The sequence below is a fragment of the Poecilia latipinna genome, unplaced genomic scaffold, assembly GCF_001443285.1.
Source record: "Poecilia latipinna isolate Pla-1442-1.1 unplaced genomic scaffold, P_latipinna-1.0 Scaffold457, whole genome shotgun sequence".
Lineage (NCBI taxonomy): Eukaryota > Metazoa > Chordata > Actinopteri > Cyprinodontiformes > Poeciliidae > Poecilia > Poecilia latipinna.
The window spans coordinates 49,499-69,858 of record NW_015113073.1 but is presented as its reverse complement, the minus strand read 5'-3'; the positions used below and the strand labels follow the sequence as shown (position 1 = coordinate 69,858).

Sequence of the window (20,360 nt, the reverse complement as noted above, 5' to 3'; positions counted from 1 at the left end):
GCATCCTGCTTACTAAATACACTACTTAGCCAAAAAACTGCCACCACAGAAAAAAAAACAACTAAAAAACACTTTCTAATATGTTGTTGGGCCACTTTAAAGTTTTATCAGAGCACACACTCGCTGTGGCATCGTTTGGATAAACTGCTGCAATGTCACAAGATTTTCTTCCTTCTGACTTTGCATTTATTTTACACCAAGGCCTTGTGTCAATAATGGGGAGACCGACAACAGCAATGGGGTTAAGGTTCGGACTGCCTGATCCATTTTTCCGCCTCCAATGGTTCACCACTTTTCTTCCATTTATTTTTAATAATGCACTAGGCAGTTCTTAACCCAGTTTTGATAGTTCCTGCTCCACTAATCTGGGACAAACCATCAAAAAACGGCAAAACAGCAGAAACAATGAGGTCCTTTGAAATGTGGTACACAAACTTGACCCATCTCAACAGAAACATTTTCTCCATGGTCACTTTTTGTGTCTTCCTACAAGGTTGTTTCAGAAATGAGAAGCTACACATTGCATCATCTCAGGTTCAATAACTTGCTTCCCACCGGAAGATAGTTGCTCATGCAGTAATTATCCAAAAGGAGGCCTGGAGCTACTTTCCTAAGTTAGATCCAAGTGGCAACTTTTGGCAAGGCAGTGTGTTCTGTTTGCACTCAGAGCTTTCACAGCATTGCACTTAGATTGAAATAGCAGAAAAAAAAAAAAAAAAAAGTCCTGCATCAAAGTTGATGACAACTGCAATTTGATGTATTGTTCAGCAGCAGAGCCTATGCTCCTTTCTTGCAACAAATGAACACATCAACCAGCTATGGGTGACTTATAGTGGTTTGACTGCATCTCTCAGTTTTAGTACTCCTCTGTCAGAAAGAGCAACAGTTCTGGAAGCAGAAACAAGGACTTGCTTCAGGCCAATAGTCGAAATTCAGACGACAAGAATCCCAAAAATGTGTAATGGAAAATCTCCTTTAGCTGCTACTCAACTTCTATTGAAGCTGAAAGGTTTTCCTCTATTATAAAGCCCAAATACTACAGTTCAGAAAGTACCTTGAGTTTAAACTCCAGCTGAGGCAGCACAGACAGAAGCAGATGGCTGTCTATGTTGTAAAGTTCCAGGATGAGATCAAACACATGTTCAGACAGATCACTGACTGACGTCTTTCCCAGCATCAGCACCTGGTTGAAGAACTGGAGGGAAAGAAAAGGGAGAGACAAATGAGAGAATTCAGGTCCAGTCAGTTTATATTTATAATTAAATGTAAATATCACAACTACAAAATATGATAATGTGACGCTTTGATCATTCATACATATAAATGAATCAAATTGTTTAAAATTGATGTTTTTAAGTCTTTTTCAGCATGTAAACAATCGAATTGCGTCCACAGTGCAGCCAGAAACAACAAAATATCTTACATTGGTGATGTAAGGTTCGATAGCTTGAGCAGTCCTCTTCAGCAGAGCTTTGGCCAGGTCATAAGCCTGTTTATTCAAATTCTAAACAGACAAAGAATAAACAAAAAAAAAAACATATGATATTAAAGAAATATCTAGAAAGTTGCATGTGAATATGTAGCAAATGGATGTCTGCTTCTGCAGGAAAACTTCAGCTGCTTTACCGCTTCTCACCTGCAGGGGTCTCACTGAACAGCAAGGTATGGAAAACTAAGACTTATCACAGTCGGTCAAGTTTAGCAGCCTCCCTGCTGTCTCTAGTTGGGTCAATAAACCTTGGACACTGTATGAATTTGGGAGATTAATTACAGAAGCTGTGCACCATATTGCACCAGACAGTTGGGTTCACTTCAAGGCTCTGCATCTGACGTTATTCAGAAGGCTCTCATCTAGAGACAGCCTCATCCAGCAGAACTAATGAGAAAGATACTTCTCATTTATAAGAAATCAAACATTACTTCATTTGCATACGAGTTGTATGGTTTTGTCTGGGAGTTTCAGCATGTCTATAGTCCTCTGTTGTGATTCTGCAACAATAAAATCTGAGAGAAAATCCTTTTTCCCTACATTTGTTCCATTTTCGAAATGTAGAGGCAGAAGCCATAGAAACTATGATGCATTCGGGTTGTGGAAAGTAAATTATTTGTTCCAGCCACCATAATAAACTTTGTGATTTGACGAATCGCATGTGAACTTGTCCTACTATCCCTATTGCACCTAAAACTATGTTGATACTGAATAAGTAAAGCACTTTGAGTGCTGCACACACCTTATGCGCCGGCACCAGGTTGACTAAAACCGTGTCCAGCAGCTCCTGCGACACCGTGTCTCCCTCACAGATGATGGAGCTCATCAGGTCCACCATATGCATGTGCACTTTCTGGTTGTGGCCGTTGCTATGAAGAGAAGACAGAGAACATGAGAGCACGACATAAACCGAATCTTTTACTTACTTCTGAACTTCTCCCCCCCAATTTCATGAATCTAATCACATTTTTACTTTAAAAGTAATACATTAATGAGCAAATGAGGGCTAAATGTCAAGAACATTTTGACATGTGGGCTTATTGGGAGCTCAAACTGCTGAATTCCTCATCAGGATAAACATAAAACTACTGTTTCAGTCTAACTGGGTATAAAGCCACCATTTTGCAACATTAATCTGTAACTACTTTAAAGCATGTCAGCATGTCATGACAGAGATTTAGTATTATTTGCAAAACAAGAAACGCTTCCTATGTTTAAAGATGCTCTGATTACACAGAGGGGTGTGCATACTTGCATCTCAGCAGGAGGCCAAGCTTGTTCCCCTGATTTGTATCTCAGCGAGGAGATTTCTACAGCCATTAGCTTCTATTCAGCGCAAGTATCACTTTCAAGCACACAGAGAAGTGTACAAGAGCTACACTCACTAGCAACTTCTAATAATATTTTAAATGAAAAAGCAATCTTTACATTTTTCCAAAACAGGACAATTTGTAGTATTGGCACAACCTTGACACAGGCAGATACCTTTTTTCCCCTTCCACTGGCAAAAAGCCAGATCCAGAGCTGCAGAATTGAGCCCTCAAGGTTGTGTTCAGCAGAGTGAAATTGAGAGGGGGGAGGTGGGGGGGAAGGGTTGGAGGGGTGGAGAAGCGGAGGGGGCACCAAAAGAGAAACGTCTAGACTGCTACTGTGCCGCTTGCAAACAGGGCAGCAGAGGCTAAAAACTGAAAAAACTAAAAGCTGATGGTGGCGACTTTTAATCAAGGACTTACTTTATGACCTGGAAGAGCGTTCTGTAAAGCTGGGTGAATATTTCATTGCTGTCTTCAAGCTCAAAGCAAATGTTGTAAGATTTCACCCAAGCTATGTTCTGGACAAAAGGAAGAAGAGGTTTGATGTTAGGAACACAATCCCGAGAATCAAGGTTCCTCCTCATTTTTCAATTCCAGGTTTTTCTGGAGCCTAATTAGCATCCATCGCAGCACAGTTTAGAAATAAAACTGCACAATCAATTTCATACTGAAATTTACTCTGAAGTCGAACTTCAAAACGATAAACCCTACAAAAAAATCACATTACGGAGGGATTGATGAAAAATAAATGGATGAATAAATGAAAGAAATATAAATGAGTGAGTTTTCATATTGCTAAAATCTGAAACAAATTGTAAAAAAATTGGACACAATTTAACCTCCTAAATTAGGACAAAAAAAATTAAAAATAAGTAGTAGATTTCAGCAAATGTTGGTTTGTATTAGCTTTGACCAACACGTAAATTTTAATGATTTGTTTTTCTGCTATCAATTATTTTTGACAACCTTAACACCAACAACAATAAACATGTCAATACATCAGTTTGCATTTAGTTGACCCAGAAGAGAAATTTGGGTCTAGTGAAATGCATGCAATATATAAAATTTCTTATCGATTTGTTGTTGACAACCTCTGCTTCATTAAGGAGTTTATTCTTTTATAATTATGTCCTTAAAACCATTAGCATTGAAACAGCTAAAATTAAAAATGTATTTTCAGAGCAAATGGTAAATGTTGCAGCAAAGAAGAGCCACATACCTCCAGTAAGTAGAAGTATCTGTTGAACTGAGCGCTCTTCGTGTCCTCCAGTCCTTTAAGCTGTCGTGTTATGAACATAAAAATGTCCTACAACACAGAAACAAATACACAATGATTCTGACTGGCAGCTAGAAATATTAGTAAAAGGCTGAATGGTGGAGAAACCTGAATAAACAAAAATGAACAGAAAGAAGTGTTTGAATAGTAAATGCTTCGATGTAGCACAACAAAACCTTCGTCCTCACACCTTGAGCTTATCTGGAGAGGTGTAGGGAGCTTCTGGAGCATAAATCCTGAATATGTCTGCTAGGCAGCAGGCCACCAGCAGCCGCACATCTTTGTCTGGGTGTTTGAGGAAGAAGTCTGAGGCCAGGTGAAGGGCCAAGTTCAGGTAAAGCTCCTTTTCCTCCTCAGAGTCCTGGTCCATGTCCATGAAGGTCTTCACAACCATCTGGGTAGCAGGTCAAATGTAGAACATGGAGAGAAAGCAATGAAAACCAACAAACAATTGGCTTTGTTGAGCAGATAAACAGGGAATCAGGTGCACATCTTTTTAGTATGAACTTATAAAAGTCATTTGTAACAATTGCTATGGCCTTTTATGTTGAATTTCTGTAAATCCGTAATTTCTATCAATTCAGTTGACAGAATACACTTAAGTCAGTTTAGAACCAAAATCTCTAAGTTTTATTTGAAATTGTTTACATTACTTTGATAACTTTTAGATCCTATTAATTTAAATGATTAAGAACAAACCGGATGGCGAGATGGAAGTCCTTTTGTTTAGCAAATGTCGGGTGTGATGACAGGAGGTTTCTGTAAAATTATTTTTTCTGACCACTTTTTGAACTTGAAATTTCCGATTAAGTTAACTTTCATTTTCAGCTAAGTTGTCAGAGATTTTTAGTTATTGTTTGGTCTATATTTGTGCAAGAAATATGTTTTTTTTTGTTTTGTTTTGTTTTTTAAACAATCAAGTCAGAAGTGCGTGCAAGAACCAAACCACTTATTGCCAACCACGGCCTTTCTTGGAAATTTTTGATTTTGGAACCTAGAAAGGCCGAGACAATGATGGTTTCTCCATCTTAAAGAAAAGCATTCAATCATGCAGGGAGGCCATAAGCAAAACACAGCAGGGAGAAACACTGACCTTGAGCCTGCGGACCATTTCCTCTTTGGAGATTTTGTCAGAAATCTCCTTGACCCCCGGAGGGTAGGTCACCTTCCCATCTGTGGCTCGAGCTTTAGAGTGAGCCATCCTCTTTAGCTCTTCACTGCCTGGAGATGGAGAGGGAAGGGATTGTATTAAACCAGAGGAGAGCGCTGCAGCAGGTGTGACAGAAACCAATGGACGAGGAAAGGAAAGCCTTGAGAATAACGTTAGCATGGAAACCAAGAATATCCTTTGAACTCTTTAAAGCTTTCCAAGAAATCTGCAGCAAAGCAACCACTGAAATATTCAACAAGGTATTCATAGCATGGTAATGGCTTTTCTACAGGCTTTCAAAGTCCAGGATGGAACGGCTGCATTTAGAGAGCAAGGCTGGATTTCACTCAGTGCTGATAACATTGTACTCCACATATCACCACCAGTCTGGGAATAGAAATGATCGTAGCTTTTCATATGAAAGGAAAAAGATCCGACTGGAAATTTAGTGTCCCGCTTATGGATACGTCGATAAGACGTGTTTTTCAGCCTTTATTACATTACATTGCAATTGTCTCAATTTATTTGTTAATTTCCTCTTTCATTTATATTTTGCTCTAATAAGACAGATCGACTTGTGCTGTTTTTATAGCATTTTACTCGATTATCCTCCAGATCTGAAGACTTTACAACGACTACGGATGTGCAATAAATTCTCCCAGAGGGCCATATGAGTAACTATAATTCTATTGTACGAGGTCGTAAGTTTAATGTTTATTAACAATCATTATAAACCCTCTGAAATTTGTTTTTATTTTTACTGCAAATAATTAAAGTTTATATTTCAGTGTATGTCAATAAGATCAGTAACAAAAAAAGGATAATTTATAATTATGTTGATTCAATATTCAGTAACAGTGTCATAATTGCATTTTCTACACGGTCTGTCTCAAAGATTTCCCTCACGAATCAGTTTGTATGTGCAGAGCTATTTAACTGAGCCCCACTTTTACGTTTCTGAACTAAAAATAACAGCTGAAAACAAACCTGACCACAGCTATCGACTGAGCAAATGACAAACGCCATCAGTTACCTACACATTATTTCTACATTTTAGCCTAAAATGTAGAAATAATATTAATTATTACCAATTAAAAAATTATTTCTAACATTATTTTGGAGGGTAGTGGCTCAGAAAAGAAACATAACTGATCCTTTTTGTCTTTCAATAACCTTTCATTTAAAAACCAAAATGATCAATGAGTTGGATCAAATCTTAAACTGTCACATAGCAAATAAAAGACACAAAAATTTTTAAATTAATAACAATAATAATATATTTATTTTTCAACTAATTCCATGAACAAACAATTTGACAACGGCACCTTATTTGGGAAAAACATCTCCAGTCCTATTAAATTTCACTAAGTAGGAAGCGTAAGAACTGGATGCGACCAAACATTTTGAAGAGCTAAACTCCTCTATGAAGAGAAAAGATTTATAAGATGTATGACTTGTTCTTGTAAAGCCAAACTTTACAAGTAGAGTGGATCTGAACAGAACCAGAAGACTGACTGACACTATGGAAGAAGAACAATTATTTGACAAAATGTTGCGATTTATTATTCCTTAAGCTTTTATAATCTTATGAGATGTATTTTTAACATTGATAAGTCGTTTTATCATGCTGCATCAGCTAAATTAAACTTAACGTTTTCCTGACTAGAGATTTATCCAACTTTTTTCTGTAGTTTAAACTCAAGCAAGTCCAAAAGGCAACAGCAGACTAAACTGCAGGGGGCATGAGACTGCCAGCCTTACTAGTGTATGGTTATCAGTAGTACCAGTGCTCACCTGGAAGTAGGCAGATCAAAAACCTGAGAAATGACTCATCACTAAAATAATCCGCAGTAAAGATTCAGTATGCAGCTTGAAAACAAGGCTGAAGCAGCTACAAACAAGCCTGAGGTCTGTATTATGAAACAAGTTGAACTGTTCAAAGAGGGCTGCATCTGAAGACATTATTGGAAAGTTGAGTGGAGGGAAGAAGTCCTACAACCTTGAGATGTTTCTTGTTGTTAGATTGTATATTTACTAATGCACAACTTTGCCAAATATTGTGATGACAACAAAAGTCGTATATATGTCTATTTTCGTCACTGTGTAACATTTGGCATCTTGGGTAAAGTTAGTGTCTGGTGTGAGAATCTGCTGCCATGAGACTGTCCACCTGGCTAAATTAGCATACATCACATTAGCATGTAAATTATGAGTTCACAATACTTGGAATATATTAGCCAACAATTATTGCACTCCAAACAGTCTTTGGTGCTTTGAATATACACACACTGATATAGTGATGACGATGTATTTGTTTTTTTTTTTAACTTGCAAAATTTATTGAATTTATATTTTGAATGCAAGCGTACATTCAAACTTTACACATTTTCACACAAATGTCCTATAAAAACTAACTAAGAGAAGCTGTGCACACATTCTGTACATGTGCAGAACAAATCTACTTTTGCCATCATCAAAACAAGGTTTAACCCCAAAACCCAAATATAAGTGAAGAAAATCTGATCTCGGTAATATAAAATACAGCCAATTTTTCCAATAATTCTTTAACTTGCCAGATTGTAATCTGATGGAAAAAGCCAACCTTTCCATCATTTAAATGAGCATTACATCAAGCCAGTCCTCCCTTTCAGGAGCCTCTGCCTTAAGTCATTTCCTAGTGATAGTTCTTTAGCTATCCACCACATATATTTATCAGCTGATCTTGTTAACCTGTCCATCTCTCTTTCCCATGAAAGTCAAATGTGAATGAAATACTCACCCTCAAAGCTGTAGCTATGCAATTATTTAAATCCTGCCAATAGGGTAAAATGTAGGAATAAATCATAAACACATTGAAGTGGCTATCTCCATCTCCTCCACATTTCCTGCAACTTCTTGTATATTGGTATTTTTAGTGCCTGTGTAATAAAATATCTTAAAATATTCTTCCAGCCAAAAGCTCTCAATGAGAGGGAACATGATGTTTTCCACTGTTGCCCACATATTTCCTCCCAGTTCTCCTCTGAAGCCTCCAGCTAGCTTCTTTAATGAAGCTAGCTAGTTTTTTCTGTCCTGTGTACAATTCAGAAATTAATTCCCCCCCTACATTTGATACATTTGCTAAAACAAACGTTCTCAATTATTCCAGATTCTGACTCATCTAAGTTAATCTTTCGTAGTTCTTCAGTATAGTGCCTCAATTTCAAGTACCTGAAGAAGTCCTTATTATTTAATCCATATTTGTTTTTTATTTCCTCTAATATTCATGCAGTATTTTTCTTAACCAACTCCTGTAATATCTCCAGGCCCTTTTCCCAATTACTGGATGTCTTGTCTGTTACATTAGGCTTATAATCTGGTTAATCAACAATTCAACTCAGTATTTTACTCTGTGCTACCCTACAAACTTAAAGAACAAATTGAAATAAGTTTTAACACATTAATAATAATTAAATTAATTTCAGAAAATTAAGCTAAGCAGTGATCTCCCTTAAAATTTGCAGGACCTTACATATTAATAATGACACTTTGACTAGCCACATATTGATTCACAAATCCCAAAAGAGCAAATATGCTTGAGTAAAACCAAAAAAAACAATGGAAAACATTCAACACATCATTCAAAAGTTCTTAAAAACAAGCACAATAATAATTTTGACGGCTTTTCTCGATAAAATGCTGAAATTGTTTTATTGCCCAGCAATAGATATAGTAAATGTATTGTAGTACAATCAATTTAATCATTTTGATGATGTGATGAATCAGTGTGATGGTGTATGAAGATCCTTTGAAGTGTCTGATTCGGTATGCGCCCTCATACCCAAACCTGGGACACTCATGGTGCTTTGAAGTCCAGGCTGCAGGTCTGCTGCCTCGCTTTGATTGGCGTTTTCATAAAGGCCTGACATTACCCACTGGCAAACATAAGCACTAAACAAAACAGTAAACCCAAGATTTCTCATTATTGCAAAATATATTAATCACTGAAACCTCTTTTATTGCCAAGTAATTTAACATTGTTAAAATGTTTAAACGTATGTTTGACCCCATTTCTGCTGTACAGTCGTCTAATACAGCACTGTAGAGTTTTATGTGATGTTTAAACATGTTAACACTTTTTCCTGGTGAGACACCAAAGGTAACAAGACAGGTTCTGCACGAAGCAACTGATTGATGTGCTTTTTTTTACTGAAGGTAAAGTTTCTCTAGCAACAGATTTAATGAGTTCTGATATTATCTTTCACAAGTCAAGTCTGAATACCAAGTTGTTTGTCTTGTCAGCCAACTCCAGTCACTTGAATGTCTCAAAGCTGTTTCCTGGATGCCATGTGACTAAAACATAATTGCAGCTGTTGGCTGGAAAAAAATTATTTTCCTCAAACAAATGACATAACAAAAATGCAATTATGTGTTCAGTCCAATTTCTGTAAAGCAATCGAGTTTGTTTTGTAATTTTATGTTTTTTAACACTGAAAATCTTGCTCCCTTACAGTAAAACTGTTTGGGTCAGGAAGATGTAATACACATTTATGAACCACGAGTTCTGAGAATTCTCAGTAGCTGCCGTCAAGCTTCAGCAAACACACACACATGCAGAGACCAACACACACACACACACACACACACGCACGCACGCAACCACACACCATTGGAAATTGGCAGGCGGCCAAATTGCTGGATTGTGACCTTCTTTTCCACCCCACAGCTGCTGCCAAATCTGAGTCCATCCCTCCATCGCTGCACCACACAGACACACACCGGGTGTCCTGGCAGCCAATCAGAGCAGCTCATTTCTCAACCTGATGTGAATGTGTGGCTACCATCCATGAGGGAACATTTCACAAACGCAGCAGTAAATAACCACAAAGGGACTGGCTTTACCCCTCTCCTAACATCCTCAGCTTGGGCTACTTTGAGCTCATTACTGGTTTATCACAGTTAAACATATTTTGCTCCCAACAGAGGGCTTTGTACCCTACTACTCTTCTGCTCTGCCAGTTCTGCTCATTTGAACACCAGCTCCACTTTAAGGACTCAAAGGTAACTCGTTTCCAAATTTGAATCTTGACAGAGACAGATTGGTTTTAACCCTGTGGGTGGGCAACGGAAAACGGGAGAAAGCCAGCAACAAGAGCGAAACCTGGACACCAGCTGGCTGCAAAGGTGACCTCAGTGACCTGTATGTGGAAACAAACCAGTGGAATGGGTAAACTTTGTCAAAGAGCATTTGTGGTTTCAAACTAAAGAAACTGGGATATAACTTTCTGCAAAAATCAACCAAAACCAATTAAGGCAAACAAAAACAACAAAGGTTTTGTAGATAAAAAAAATGACTTGCACTAAAGCTCCTACAATTAGTGAAGGGAGATAAATGTTGGAAGAAATGCTTTGTTTACAATAAATCTATGTGTTGTGGATGTCTGCCTACAGAACATTCAAAACAAACCAGCCACAGCTGTAGCTATGGCTACTCACCCATCATGAACACTCAACTGCATAAGCAGCTTTTAGAGATAAGTGAGAATACATGATCAGCTATACGTTTGATTAGATTAAAAAAGGGAGAAGTGAGAACCAAACTGTAAAATCAGCTTGTGGTAGGTCAAACACCCTGACTGAGTTAAAACAATTTTTTAGAGGAGCGCTAATTAGCCAAAATTCCCTTGATCATCTCTAACCTGTAACGAGAAAGTAAAATCCCCAAAAGTATCTTTAATAAACTTTGCTCGGCCTCTTAAAATATCAACAAACAGTCCCTTCTTTGGCTCCTGTTCAATATCTTAGAGAGTTGCGCTTTGATGCATGAATGGAGAATAATATCGTTTTTCTTTAATTTACTGCACATTTCAAAGCTGCTTCTATGAATGAACTTGCCTTTATTTAGTCAATGTCTGTGACAGATTTTTTTTTAAGCTAACATTAACTGGTCAATCTGTATTGACCAGCCTGACTGGGATCTCTACTGGAAGCATTTAATGGGGGAAAACAATGTGCTGTGAGCAATGCAGCATACTGAATCGTAATTGTTATTTTCAATGTGTCTAATGCTGCCCCTTGCAAACGACTGCTTTGGAGCAACGTTTGGTCGGCTCTCTCGTTTCAGATCCATCCAATTACAAACTACCTGGCAATAACAAACACTCAATGCTGCTTTGATGGACTTTGTCTTTTATGACAACAGGACGGGGGTTGGGGTGAACAGGAGAAAAGAGAAGTGAAAGAAAAATGCGAGTTAACCAGAATTGAGACGATCACAATATTCAACCACATCACTGCAGTGTTGGAAAAGAACAGAAAAGTGTGCATATACAGTTATCGAAGAACAAACTTACATTGAAATTAGGAGAGCAATTTGGCAGTTTGGAAAGTTACATTTAACTGCTCCATTGAAATAAAGTTCACACAAGTTTTTACATGTCAAATAAAAATAGGCGTGGAATAAAGCAATAAAACCCTGACTGCTGTATCTGCTTATTCTTGACAACTAATGTGAAAACATCCCAATCATATAATCCAAATTTCCAAACACTTCTTACAACGTCTGACCATAATCTCTGTAGATAAATCTCAAGATGACAGCTGTGAAAACAAACAAAGCAGCCACTGAAAGTGGTTGTCAAATGATCAGCATGCACAGACTGGATTACTGAAGTTTTTTTTTTTTTTTGTATCATGGTGATTTATTTGACTCCTCCTGCTTCACTGAAACCAGTTTCTGGAAAGGTGAATATTTTTGATAATTCATCCACGCAAGGTTTCTGGATATGCAGGTAAAATGTGATCGCGACATGCTATTTTAAATACATATTTTATTTAATTATTTATGCATTTCTCTTGTCAAACTTACGTGCTGCTTTTGCAAGTGCAAGAACAGTTACATTCACTATAGATTTTCTTTTCTATTTATAAAGTTTATTCTAGCACAGTACATTTTTAATTTCCGTTATTATAAAATAAAGGAAATACAATTGTATTTAAAATGTGTATTTTTTTTTTCTGGCTACTTTTTAATAAGCATTTCGTGCATAGTTTATTTTCACCGACATATTTACAGTAATTATTTTATTATTATATTTGTGTTATTCCTTAATTTAGTTTTCAACAATAAGTTTTATTATTACTGCAGTATTTTCCTAGTTTTATTACAGCAATTGGTATTAGACTGAAACTTAATTTTCATCGTTTACAATGGGTGCTGCAACTACTATGACGGCTAATGCGGTTATAAAATCTACTCCTCCTCCTCAGCCAACTTTGGAGTTTGACCAATTAAACCAGGATGCAATGACCAGGTTTGGTAAAGCCCAGCTTTCTTCCGTCATCCTGGACTACAGTACTTTTAGAGCCCAATAGTGCCAACTTTCGATTATGCAAACTCCAACATAAATATTTTTTATGCGCTAACGTTATTATTGCCCATCCGTACTACCGCAAAATAAAGCAGCCATTATGAGCGATAAAAAAGAAAGAAAATCCTCCCACAACAAAGGCATTAAATATCTAAATACAAACAGCATGCGGTACTATCATTTTCAGAAGGTTTATAGAGAAACGGACACTTTTAAGCAAAGAAGTTATTGCCATTGCACCACAGCAGTATGTAAATGCAGACTGCTCGGTTGCTATAATGTGGCTAACACAATTAGCTGCTGTTAGCTTGTCGGTCTGCACACCATCAACTAGCATGGTAGAGCTAACATTAGCAGCAGCAATCTCAGTGACAGAGGGCGGATAGACAGTAACAAAACACCCCGGCTAACTACCGTTATGTGGCTAGAACTGTCCCGATTTCAAGCGTACAACTACGACTGTACATCATGTTTTCACTGTGGTGACAGTAAGCTAACCCAACAGGCTAATATTATCCCGGCTAACCATTTTACGGCGCAGGACCAAGTCAAAGCAACGCGGAGAATCGAGACAAGGCAACCGAGAACACAGGCGAGGAAGGCGGGCTGCACTCCTCCTTTCGCCGCATGGAAATCAGACCAACCCCACCGCTGTATATTTGCTCATATTTTTTTTCCACATGCGCGAATAAACATAGCACTATTCCATGATCCATCGAATTTCTCTATTTGTGCATTTCTTACCTGTAAGCGTGAATTGTAATAAATCGTGTCCTCCTCTGCAGCTCTCTTCCCCCTCCTAGCTCCAAAATGGCGCCAATATGCATTAGATTCAGTGCCCATGGGTACAAAGTATTGATGAACGTGTAGCGCCACCTAAAGGCGAGTCCTAGTAGTTTTCATTCAAGTGACGCGCGATTTTATGTGAATCTGAATTCAAATGTTGATATAAGTCATACAAATACACTTTTATTTGGTATTCTACAATAATGGCTACCTATAACAACATGTTTTGAAAAAAAAAGGAAAAAGTAAAAGGCCTGTACTTGTATAAAGCTTTATCAAGTTCAGAGGTCACGAAAGCATTTCAAACTACTGGACAGCAAGAAGTAAAAAAATACAAAAAAACTTTAGCAGAATAAACAATATTATAGTTTTATGTGGTAGCCCAATTTAGGGAAAAAATTACATATTTTTTTATTTTGTTTTGTAACCTCCATTTGAATATTTTGCAAGTTTATTTGAATATCTGATTTTTAAACCTAGAAGCCCAATAGTGTTACAAAATAAATTTTTATGTTAGTATTATAAACGCATAAAAAGCAATAATTAATCAATTAAAACAACACATACTCTTACTACCCTCAAATTATCATAACAATATCATTGGAAGGCTGACTTCATTTTGCAAACTATTGTAAATTAAATTAAATATTCTATAAGCACTGTCTATCTTTACCAAAGTATCCCTACCACTTTGAGGGCTTTCTAACAAATGAACGCCACTGTTCACGTCGCCTTAAAAGCCTTGTTTTTGTGTCACAGACAAGCCATTAAACTATTCCTATTTTCCATATTTAATTAAGCTGACATTTGTGTGTTTGAACAACATGAAGCTACTGTCTGTTTGCCAACAAAAGTATATTTTAAGTGTTTCTACAGAAACATCCACTGGCTTCCGGGACGTTAAAAGAGAGGCGTATTTACATCTTTCTTTGTGTGCCGATGCAGGTTCAACATGACCTTTAGGGGGCATCCTAATACCATATATACGAGATTTGAGCTCTACTGTAGACGCATACAAATGGAGGAGAGCCAGAAGTGGCAAATAACTGAAGCTTAATACTCACCAACAAGGGTCTGCAAGGATCGTATTTCATATGACACCTATAAAAAGTTTATATCCCAGTTAAGATGATGCTAAACCTCCAAACTCTCATCAGCAAATACATCATCGCATCCATATGTGCATCATACACTCTGCTGAGAAGGTAATTGGCTACAATCTTCCATCTATACGCGACCCAGAGACATGCAGACAGGATTTCAGCCAACCTCCTCTCAGTCTGGACACATTTTTTTCCTCACCCCTCCCTCTAGAGTCCATCAGAACAACGACCTCACCCCACTAGAGCAGTTCCTTCTCCACAGTAGACAGTCATTTATTTTAGCCTACAGCACCAGGCAATAAAGTTCTTTCTAATTCCAAACTATTACTAACTTGTTCACTATATAGAGATTACTATTGCCAACTTTGAGTTTATATTAGTGATTTGTCTGTGCTTTAAATTAAAACCAGTTTTAAAGTTTAAAATTTTGTCATTGGCTTCAGATTTAAAAGAAAAATAAAAATAAAAATAGGCTCATAATTTGCCTTTGGGTGGTTCTGAAGAGTTTTGGATCGTAATACTTAATTCAGCTTAAACCCGCACACCCAGGCTTTAATTAAGCAATCAGTGCCTTTCAGAACGGATCTGTATAAATCCCACAAAGAGCCTCTCACACCTGTCTTACGGCTCCAGGATGGAGGGGTTCCTGTCCACGTTCCTCCCCTGCAGCGGCTATGGAGCTCCCCCAGCTCAGGGCGGCAGCTGGGGGAAGGGAGAAGGCCGTTTTCTCATTCCTCAGGGCCTCAACTACCTGGAGATCTGCAAGACCATCCTGTCCCAAGTCAACCCCAGTTTACCTCCACCGCCCTGCGGGAAGGTGGACACCAAAGAGTGCGGCGTGCAGGTGAACGCCAAGGTGGACAAGGTGGTTCAGTGTTCTCTAGGTCCGAAAACGCTGCTCTACGTCGAACATCCCGCCTCCTGCAACAACTGCGAGACGCATGATGAGAGCCTCGACGTGACCAAAGCGGAGGGGAAGGCGTTGTTGGCCACGCCGCCTATGAGCAACCTGCGCTTCCTCAGGCCTGTGTCCATCTACTCGCCGGTGTTTGACCGCAGGGTCTTCCTGAAGAGTCTCTGCGACGGCGCTGGACAGGACCCAGTGGAAGCGTCTGACCAAGCCAAGTCTGATGCTGACACGGATCACAGTGGCGACAACTTGGAAAACGGCGTCAAGACCACGATTCCTCGATCCTCCAAGAGCCCAAACTTCCAGGTGGGTTTTGGATAACTTGTTGGCTTAAAAGATCCGAAACCTTCTAAAATCCGCTATAAGATGTTTCCTTATATGCGTATTTAGTCTGTGCATTTTTTGTGTGTGTTAAGTTCCTAGAACAGAGATATGGCTTCTTCCACTGTAAAAAGTGCAACATCCGGTGGGAGAGTGCTTATGTTTGGTGCATCTCTGGCTCCAGTAAGGTGAGTGATCAGCTACAAATTGTAGCACACCCCAGATTTCCATCAATAACTTTAGTTGCATTTCCATTAGGTGTACTACAAGCAGCTCTGCCGGAAGTGCCAGGTGGGGTTTAACCCCTACAGAGTGGAGTCCATAGTCTGTAAGGTACAGCACCTCCCATTTGACGACCCAAGTGTTCAATACGTGGGTTTGGCATTTAAAGGTTTTCTGTTTGACGAGTTGAACATAACCAGACGACCTTAAATATTTTTGCAGGGCTGCTCTCAGACTTGCTGCAGCTGTGAGAAGAAGCAGAGGCACATCAACATGAAGAGGCCTCATCGTAAAGACCTGTGCTGCCGCTGTAAAGGCATGAGGCTGTCATGCGACGCCACCTACAGCTTCAAATATATCGTCTGAGCCAATTCATGGTGGCTGAATTTCATTGCGTGCTTTGAGAGTTTGAGGTTATGCTCAAGTCCATCACTGGAAGCCGCCCCTCACTCGCCTGCAACATGCTGAACCTTTGACCAGCTGGATTATCTGACAACCTCTCAAATTGCTAGAGGGTTCACTCTGGGTATGATGGGTTTTTGTAAAATGCAAAGTAAATAAATTATAAATTGCACTTTAGAATTGTGAATGTTGGGGTGGGGGGTTGAGAATACTGGAGTAAAATGTTTCTACTGAAGTTCAGTTAGTTTTGTGTATTTCAGGATTTAAAGTTAACACTTATGAAACTCCAAATGTGAATTATCACTTGACCTAAATTAAAAGTATGTTACTGTGGTTAATGTTGCAGGTTCAAATCCTCTACAAATTTTAATCCATACTGCAGTCCTAGAATAAAGAGCAGTAATTAGAATTGGGTCTGTGAAGAAGTGAGAAATAACATTAAATCTTTTCCAAATGAAAAGCAATTTTCTTCTGAGAACTTTAAACCACTTCACACAGTTCTGTCCTTGGCCCCGGTCAGACGTTTCTCGTCTCTGGTTCAGGAGTAGTGGCTTGACATACTGTGAATCTTGAGCTGCTGACTCAGCTCCTTGTAAAGTTCCTCAGTTCTAAATGGAATTTGCTTGACAATCCTCTGGAGGCTGATCCTCACTTTTCTGTTACTGGTTGGCTGTGGCTCTCTGAACATCTTTGGTACTGGCCTTTTGTGAACATCTGTCCAGTCAGGAGTTTTCGCCATCAATGAGTAACAGGCTGAGACCAATTGGAGGCACAGGAAAAATTCAGGTGATTAAGGTGTGGCATTAATTTGCTATAACTTTTTCACAATATTCAAAATTGCTCAGACACTGAATTTTTGGTTTTCATTATTTGTAAGTGAAATATTTTACTGTGGAATTAAGCTACCCAATATAATTTTTCTAAAAACATTCTTCCCCAAATGTATTTTTTTTAGATTTACTTGAATAGACATTGCAAGACTATATATGCACAAACTGTGTGACAGAAGAAAATGTAACATAGACTATTTGGCACTTTAAAAGAAAAATTAAACCATTGGTTTTGTCATTAGTGGTTCCAAAAAAAAACAAAAAAACTTCATAGTATACATTGGATTATGTAATAATTTTAAAGACGGTGCCTGCTGTCTGTTAAATCTGAAGTATGGATGTTGCATGTGAGGCTGCACAGTTGATCGGGTTGTCAGAAGGTCCTGGGTTTGAATTCTGCCCCGAGATTTTTCTGCATGGAGTTTGTATGTTATCCCTCCGCATGCACGGCTTCTCTCTGGGTACCACAGCTTCCTCCCACGGTCCAAAAACATGACCGGTAATTGGTCTCTCCAAATTCTTCTTAGGTGTGTGTCTCAGTGATGGACTGGCAATCAGAAAAGCAGTTTTGATATGTCTTTACTTTGACACCAATTTGTACAGAGCTCCAACTCAAAACAAGTTCACAAAAGCTGTAAAAGTATTTACACGGTGAAAAAACAACTACCGTCTTCATCTAAAAAGCTTTTAAAAGTGTGCAACTTCTTGTATGGCATGCAAACACACGTTCTCCCACACAGGAAACAAAACAAAAAAATACACCCACCTGAGCTTGAAGCTCCCATGTGTACCTCACACAAATGTATCTTTCAGATAAAACATGATTTTGTTAATAAATAATTCCAACACTCCATACAGAACACTGAAGATGCATGCATGGCAGTTGGGTCTGAAAGAACAAACAATATAAAAGTCAAACGAGTGCCGTCTTGCTGATCGGATATAAATAGGAATCAAGACATTTGTACAGTGAAAGGAAAACGAGGGCTGATGACGGTAAGCAGTTGGGTTTTGCTTTAACATCAACAATATTAGCTGGATGTCAGCTTTTCCCTTATGTGCAACTACAAACCATACACAAACAATGCTACCATGGCTGTGCCACGCTAACGATAATTAACAGGTTTACCGACAGACGAAATATTCGAATGTACATGCGACATCCTCCTGGCGTAAGAACACAACATATAACAGAGCACGACAGTGAGAAATACAGTGCGCACGCTCGCTAATGATGCTACAGCTAGCCAGAGAGGAGTGCATGCCACAGACAGAACGGCACAAATAGTCCACCAGTGTTCGCAACAGTAGTCGGAGGAAGAGCTGATTGGCTGATGCAGAGCAGCAATAGGAAACGAGCTTCAAGCGTCCGCATCAGTCCTTCAGTCAGTCCTTCAGTCAGTCCCAGGTGGAGCTTGTTTCTGGGGTACAGTAGAATATTTGGGCTCATGCATTGCACAGCTTCTTCCAGTGGAGATCTCAAGACAGCTCCTCCAGCATTTGGCTTTTCCATCTCAGAGAAAAGTGAAAGCCGTTATTCCTTTTCTCTTAGTCACATAATCTTCTAACTAACATTTAAAAAAAGAACTAATAAACATCTCATTTGGTGCAAAATAAGAAACTTTTCCAGTGATGCTACAGAGTGTCACAGCTTTTTTCCTCGCTGCTTCTCATGACGCCTTCACCTGATCACCACCTTACCCCGAAGAAGGAGGACAGTCAAGTTCCTCTGAGGCAAGTAACAGGTCCAAGCTAGAAGCCTTCACAGGTCCAGATCAAGCAGAAATAAAACTAGGCTGACTTTTTTACGATATGCAGCTCTGAAAATAAAATCAGGACTTTCATTTTCAGCACGTAGCAATCTGTAGTTTCCAGTAAGATTAAAGATTTACCCGTGTGATGAAAATCTTCATGTGTGTCACTTCTCCAGATGCAAAGATCTGGTGTTTTGATTAGAAATGATCAAATGACGTTTCAGGTCTGGACATCCGACGGTTCGGTATTCAGGAGCTCCCCGACTTTCAACAAGGGCAGTGCGGCTTGCCCCACCTTCCCGAGGTAGCGAGATAAGGGCGTCGCTCCCTCTCTGAGGGAGCAGCAGCACCCCCACGCTGCGGCCTCCTCGGGGCCTGTGGGACAGGGAGGGAGGGCTGGAGCAGGAGAAAGAGATGATGATGATGATGATGATGGAGCATGGGAGGCAGAGTCGTGTCTGTCTGGGTGTTTGTACGGGGAGCGCGGAAAACGGGGAAGATGTGAGCCTTGAAAAATAACATTTGATTCAGAGCGAGTGAGGGAGTTCGGCTCCGACGCCACAGTCGGGAGGACGTTGGGTGGAAATGATGACATTGTGGTTTTGTCTGACAGAGCAGACCTGTGTGATGAATACACTCTGAAAGGGCTGTACAGGCTTGTGTTCTCACTGAAATGAATCCTCCTTGGCTGTCTTGTGCGCGGCAGTGTATAATCTCGCTGGCCTGGTTTGGGGAAATCATGCAAAGAGACATCACAGTTTGCAGTGGATGACAGTGAGGACAGCAGTGGGAGGAGCACATCCCCGTCTACACATGGTTCTGGTTCTGCTGTTGGGTCAGGCAGTGAGGCGTCTGTCTGAAGCTGTGCAGCCGAGGAAGCAGAGATATCGGAGGAGGGAGCGGCCATGTGTGCGGATGCTGAGCCTCCTCTGTTAGAGCAGGTTGAAATGGTGAAGGCGGAGCTGGTTTCAATGATTGGATGTGTGGGGGAGGTGAAGGAGGGGAGCAAGGGGGCTGGGGGCCCCTTAGGTCCTGTCAGAGGCTTGTCCCGGAGGCGCTGGAGTCGGGGAGGTAAGTTGTGACGACCCGGTAACCCTGGGCGCGGCGGATCATGTCGCGGATCTCGCCGTTGAGCTCCAGCAGCTTGGAGCAGATGAGGCTGAGGTCCTGCCGGGAGCCCACCAGAGCGATGGTGCCCGTCTGGCCCAGGGTCTGGTGACGGAAGTAGATGTTGAGCAGCGTCTGAACCTCGGTCTCTGAGCTGCCGCCAAACACGCCGCTGGGCCACTGCCTCCTGATGAGGAGATCAAACAGGTTCAAGGGGAGAGCAGACAACTAACACATGCTTTGTGTGAATGTGTTTACATAATATTTGGGGTGTTTTATGGTATATAATGAACAACATTGTCAACTTTCAGTTTAAGCATTACATTGTTTTTGTCTTTTTTCATTGTA

The 20,360-nt window shown here is 39.7% G+C and overlaps 3 protein-coding genes across 10 annotated transcripts in view; 1 reads left to right on the top strand and 2 right to left on the bottom strand.

Annotated features, from left to right (window-relative positions):
• pds5b (PDS5 cohesin associated factor B) overlaps positions 1-13,427 on the bottom strand; it is a 29,159-nt gene extending 15,732 nt beyond the window's left edge. Inside the window, exons 1-8 of the mRNA XM_015038907.1 lie at positions 13,322-13,427; positions 5,172-5,299; positions 4,269-4,472; positions 4,022-4,108; positions 3,223-3,320; positions 2,232-2,358; positions 1,424-1,504; positions 1,055-1,195 (exon numbers count right to left, since the gene is read on the bottom strand). Of these exons, the coding sequence (XP_014894393.1) occupies positions 1,055-1,195; positions 1,424-1,504; positions 2,232-2,358; positions 3,223-3,320; positions 4,022-4,108; positions 4,269-4,472; positions 5,172-5,279 (846 nt within the window). The 5' untranslated portion in view covers positions 5,280-5,299; positions 13,322-13,427. The remainder of the gene's footprint in view (positions 1-1,054; positions 1,196-1,423; positions 1,505-2,231; positions 2,359-3,222; positions 3,321-4,021; positions 4,109-4,268; positions 4,473-5,171; positions 5,300-13,321) is intronic.
• A 1,627-nt stretch (positions 13,428-15,054) lies between these two features.
• zar1l (zygote arrest 1-like) lies at positions 15,055-16,775 on the top strand. Its single transcript, XM_015038905.1, has 4 exons — positions 15,055-15,682; positions 15,793-15,885; positions 15,956-16,030; positions 16,142-16,775. Exons 1-4 carry the CDS (start codon positions 15,101-15,103, stop codon positions 16,283-16,285), a joined length of 894 nt encoding a protein of 297 aa, XP_014894391.1. The 5' UTR covers positions 15,055-15,100; the 3' UTR covers positions 16,286-16,775.
• Positions 16,776-17,714: 939 nt separating this feature from the next.
• Positions 17,715-20,360, bottom strand: part of fryb (furry homolog b (Drosophila)) — a 49,133-nt gene continuing 46,487 nt past the window's right edge. For all 8 annotated transcript variants that reach the window (XM_015038899.1, XM_015038898.1, XM_015038897.1 and 5 more), the window contains one exon: positions 17,715-20,199. In XM_015038899.1, coding sequence (XP_014894385.1) covers positions 19,941-20,199 — 259 coding nt within the window. In that variant the 3' untranslated portion in view covers positions 17,715-19,940. The remainder of the gene's footprint in view (positions 20,200-20,360) is intronic.

Coding starts and splice junctions, on each gene's coding strand:
- zar1l (XM_015038905.1), top strand. CDS start 15,101: ATGGAGGGGTTCCTGTCCACGTTCCTCCCCTGCAGCGGCTATGGAGCT. Junction 15,683..15,792: donor CCAAGAGCCCAAACTTCCAG/GTGGGTTTTGGA, acceptor GTGTGTGTTAAG/TTCCTAGAACAGAGATATGG. Junction 15,886..15,955: donor GCATCTCTGGCTCCAGTAAG/GTGAGTGATCAG, acceptor CATTTCCATTAG/GTGTACTACAAGCAGCTCTG.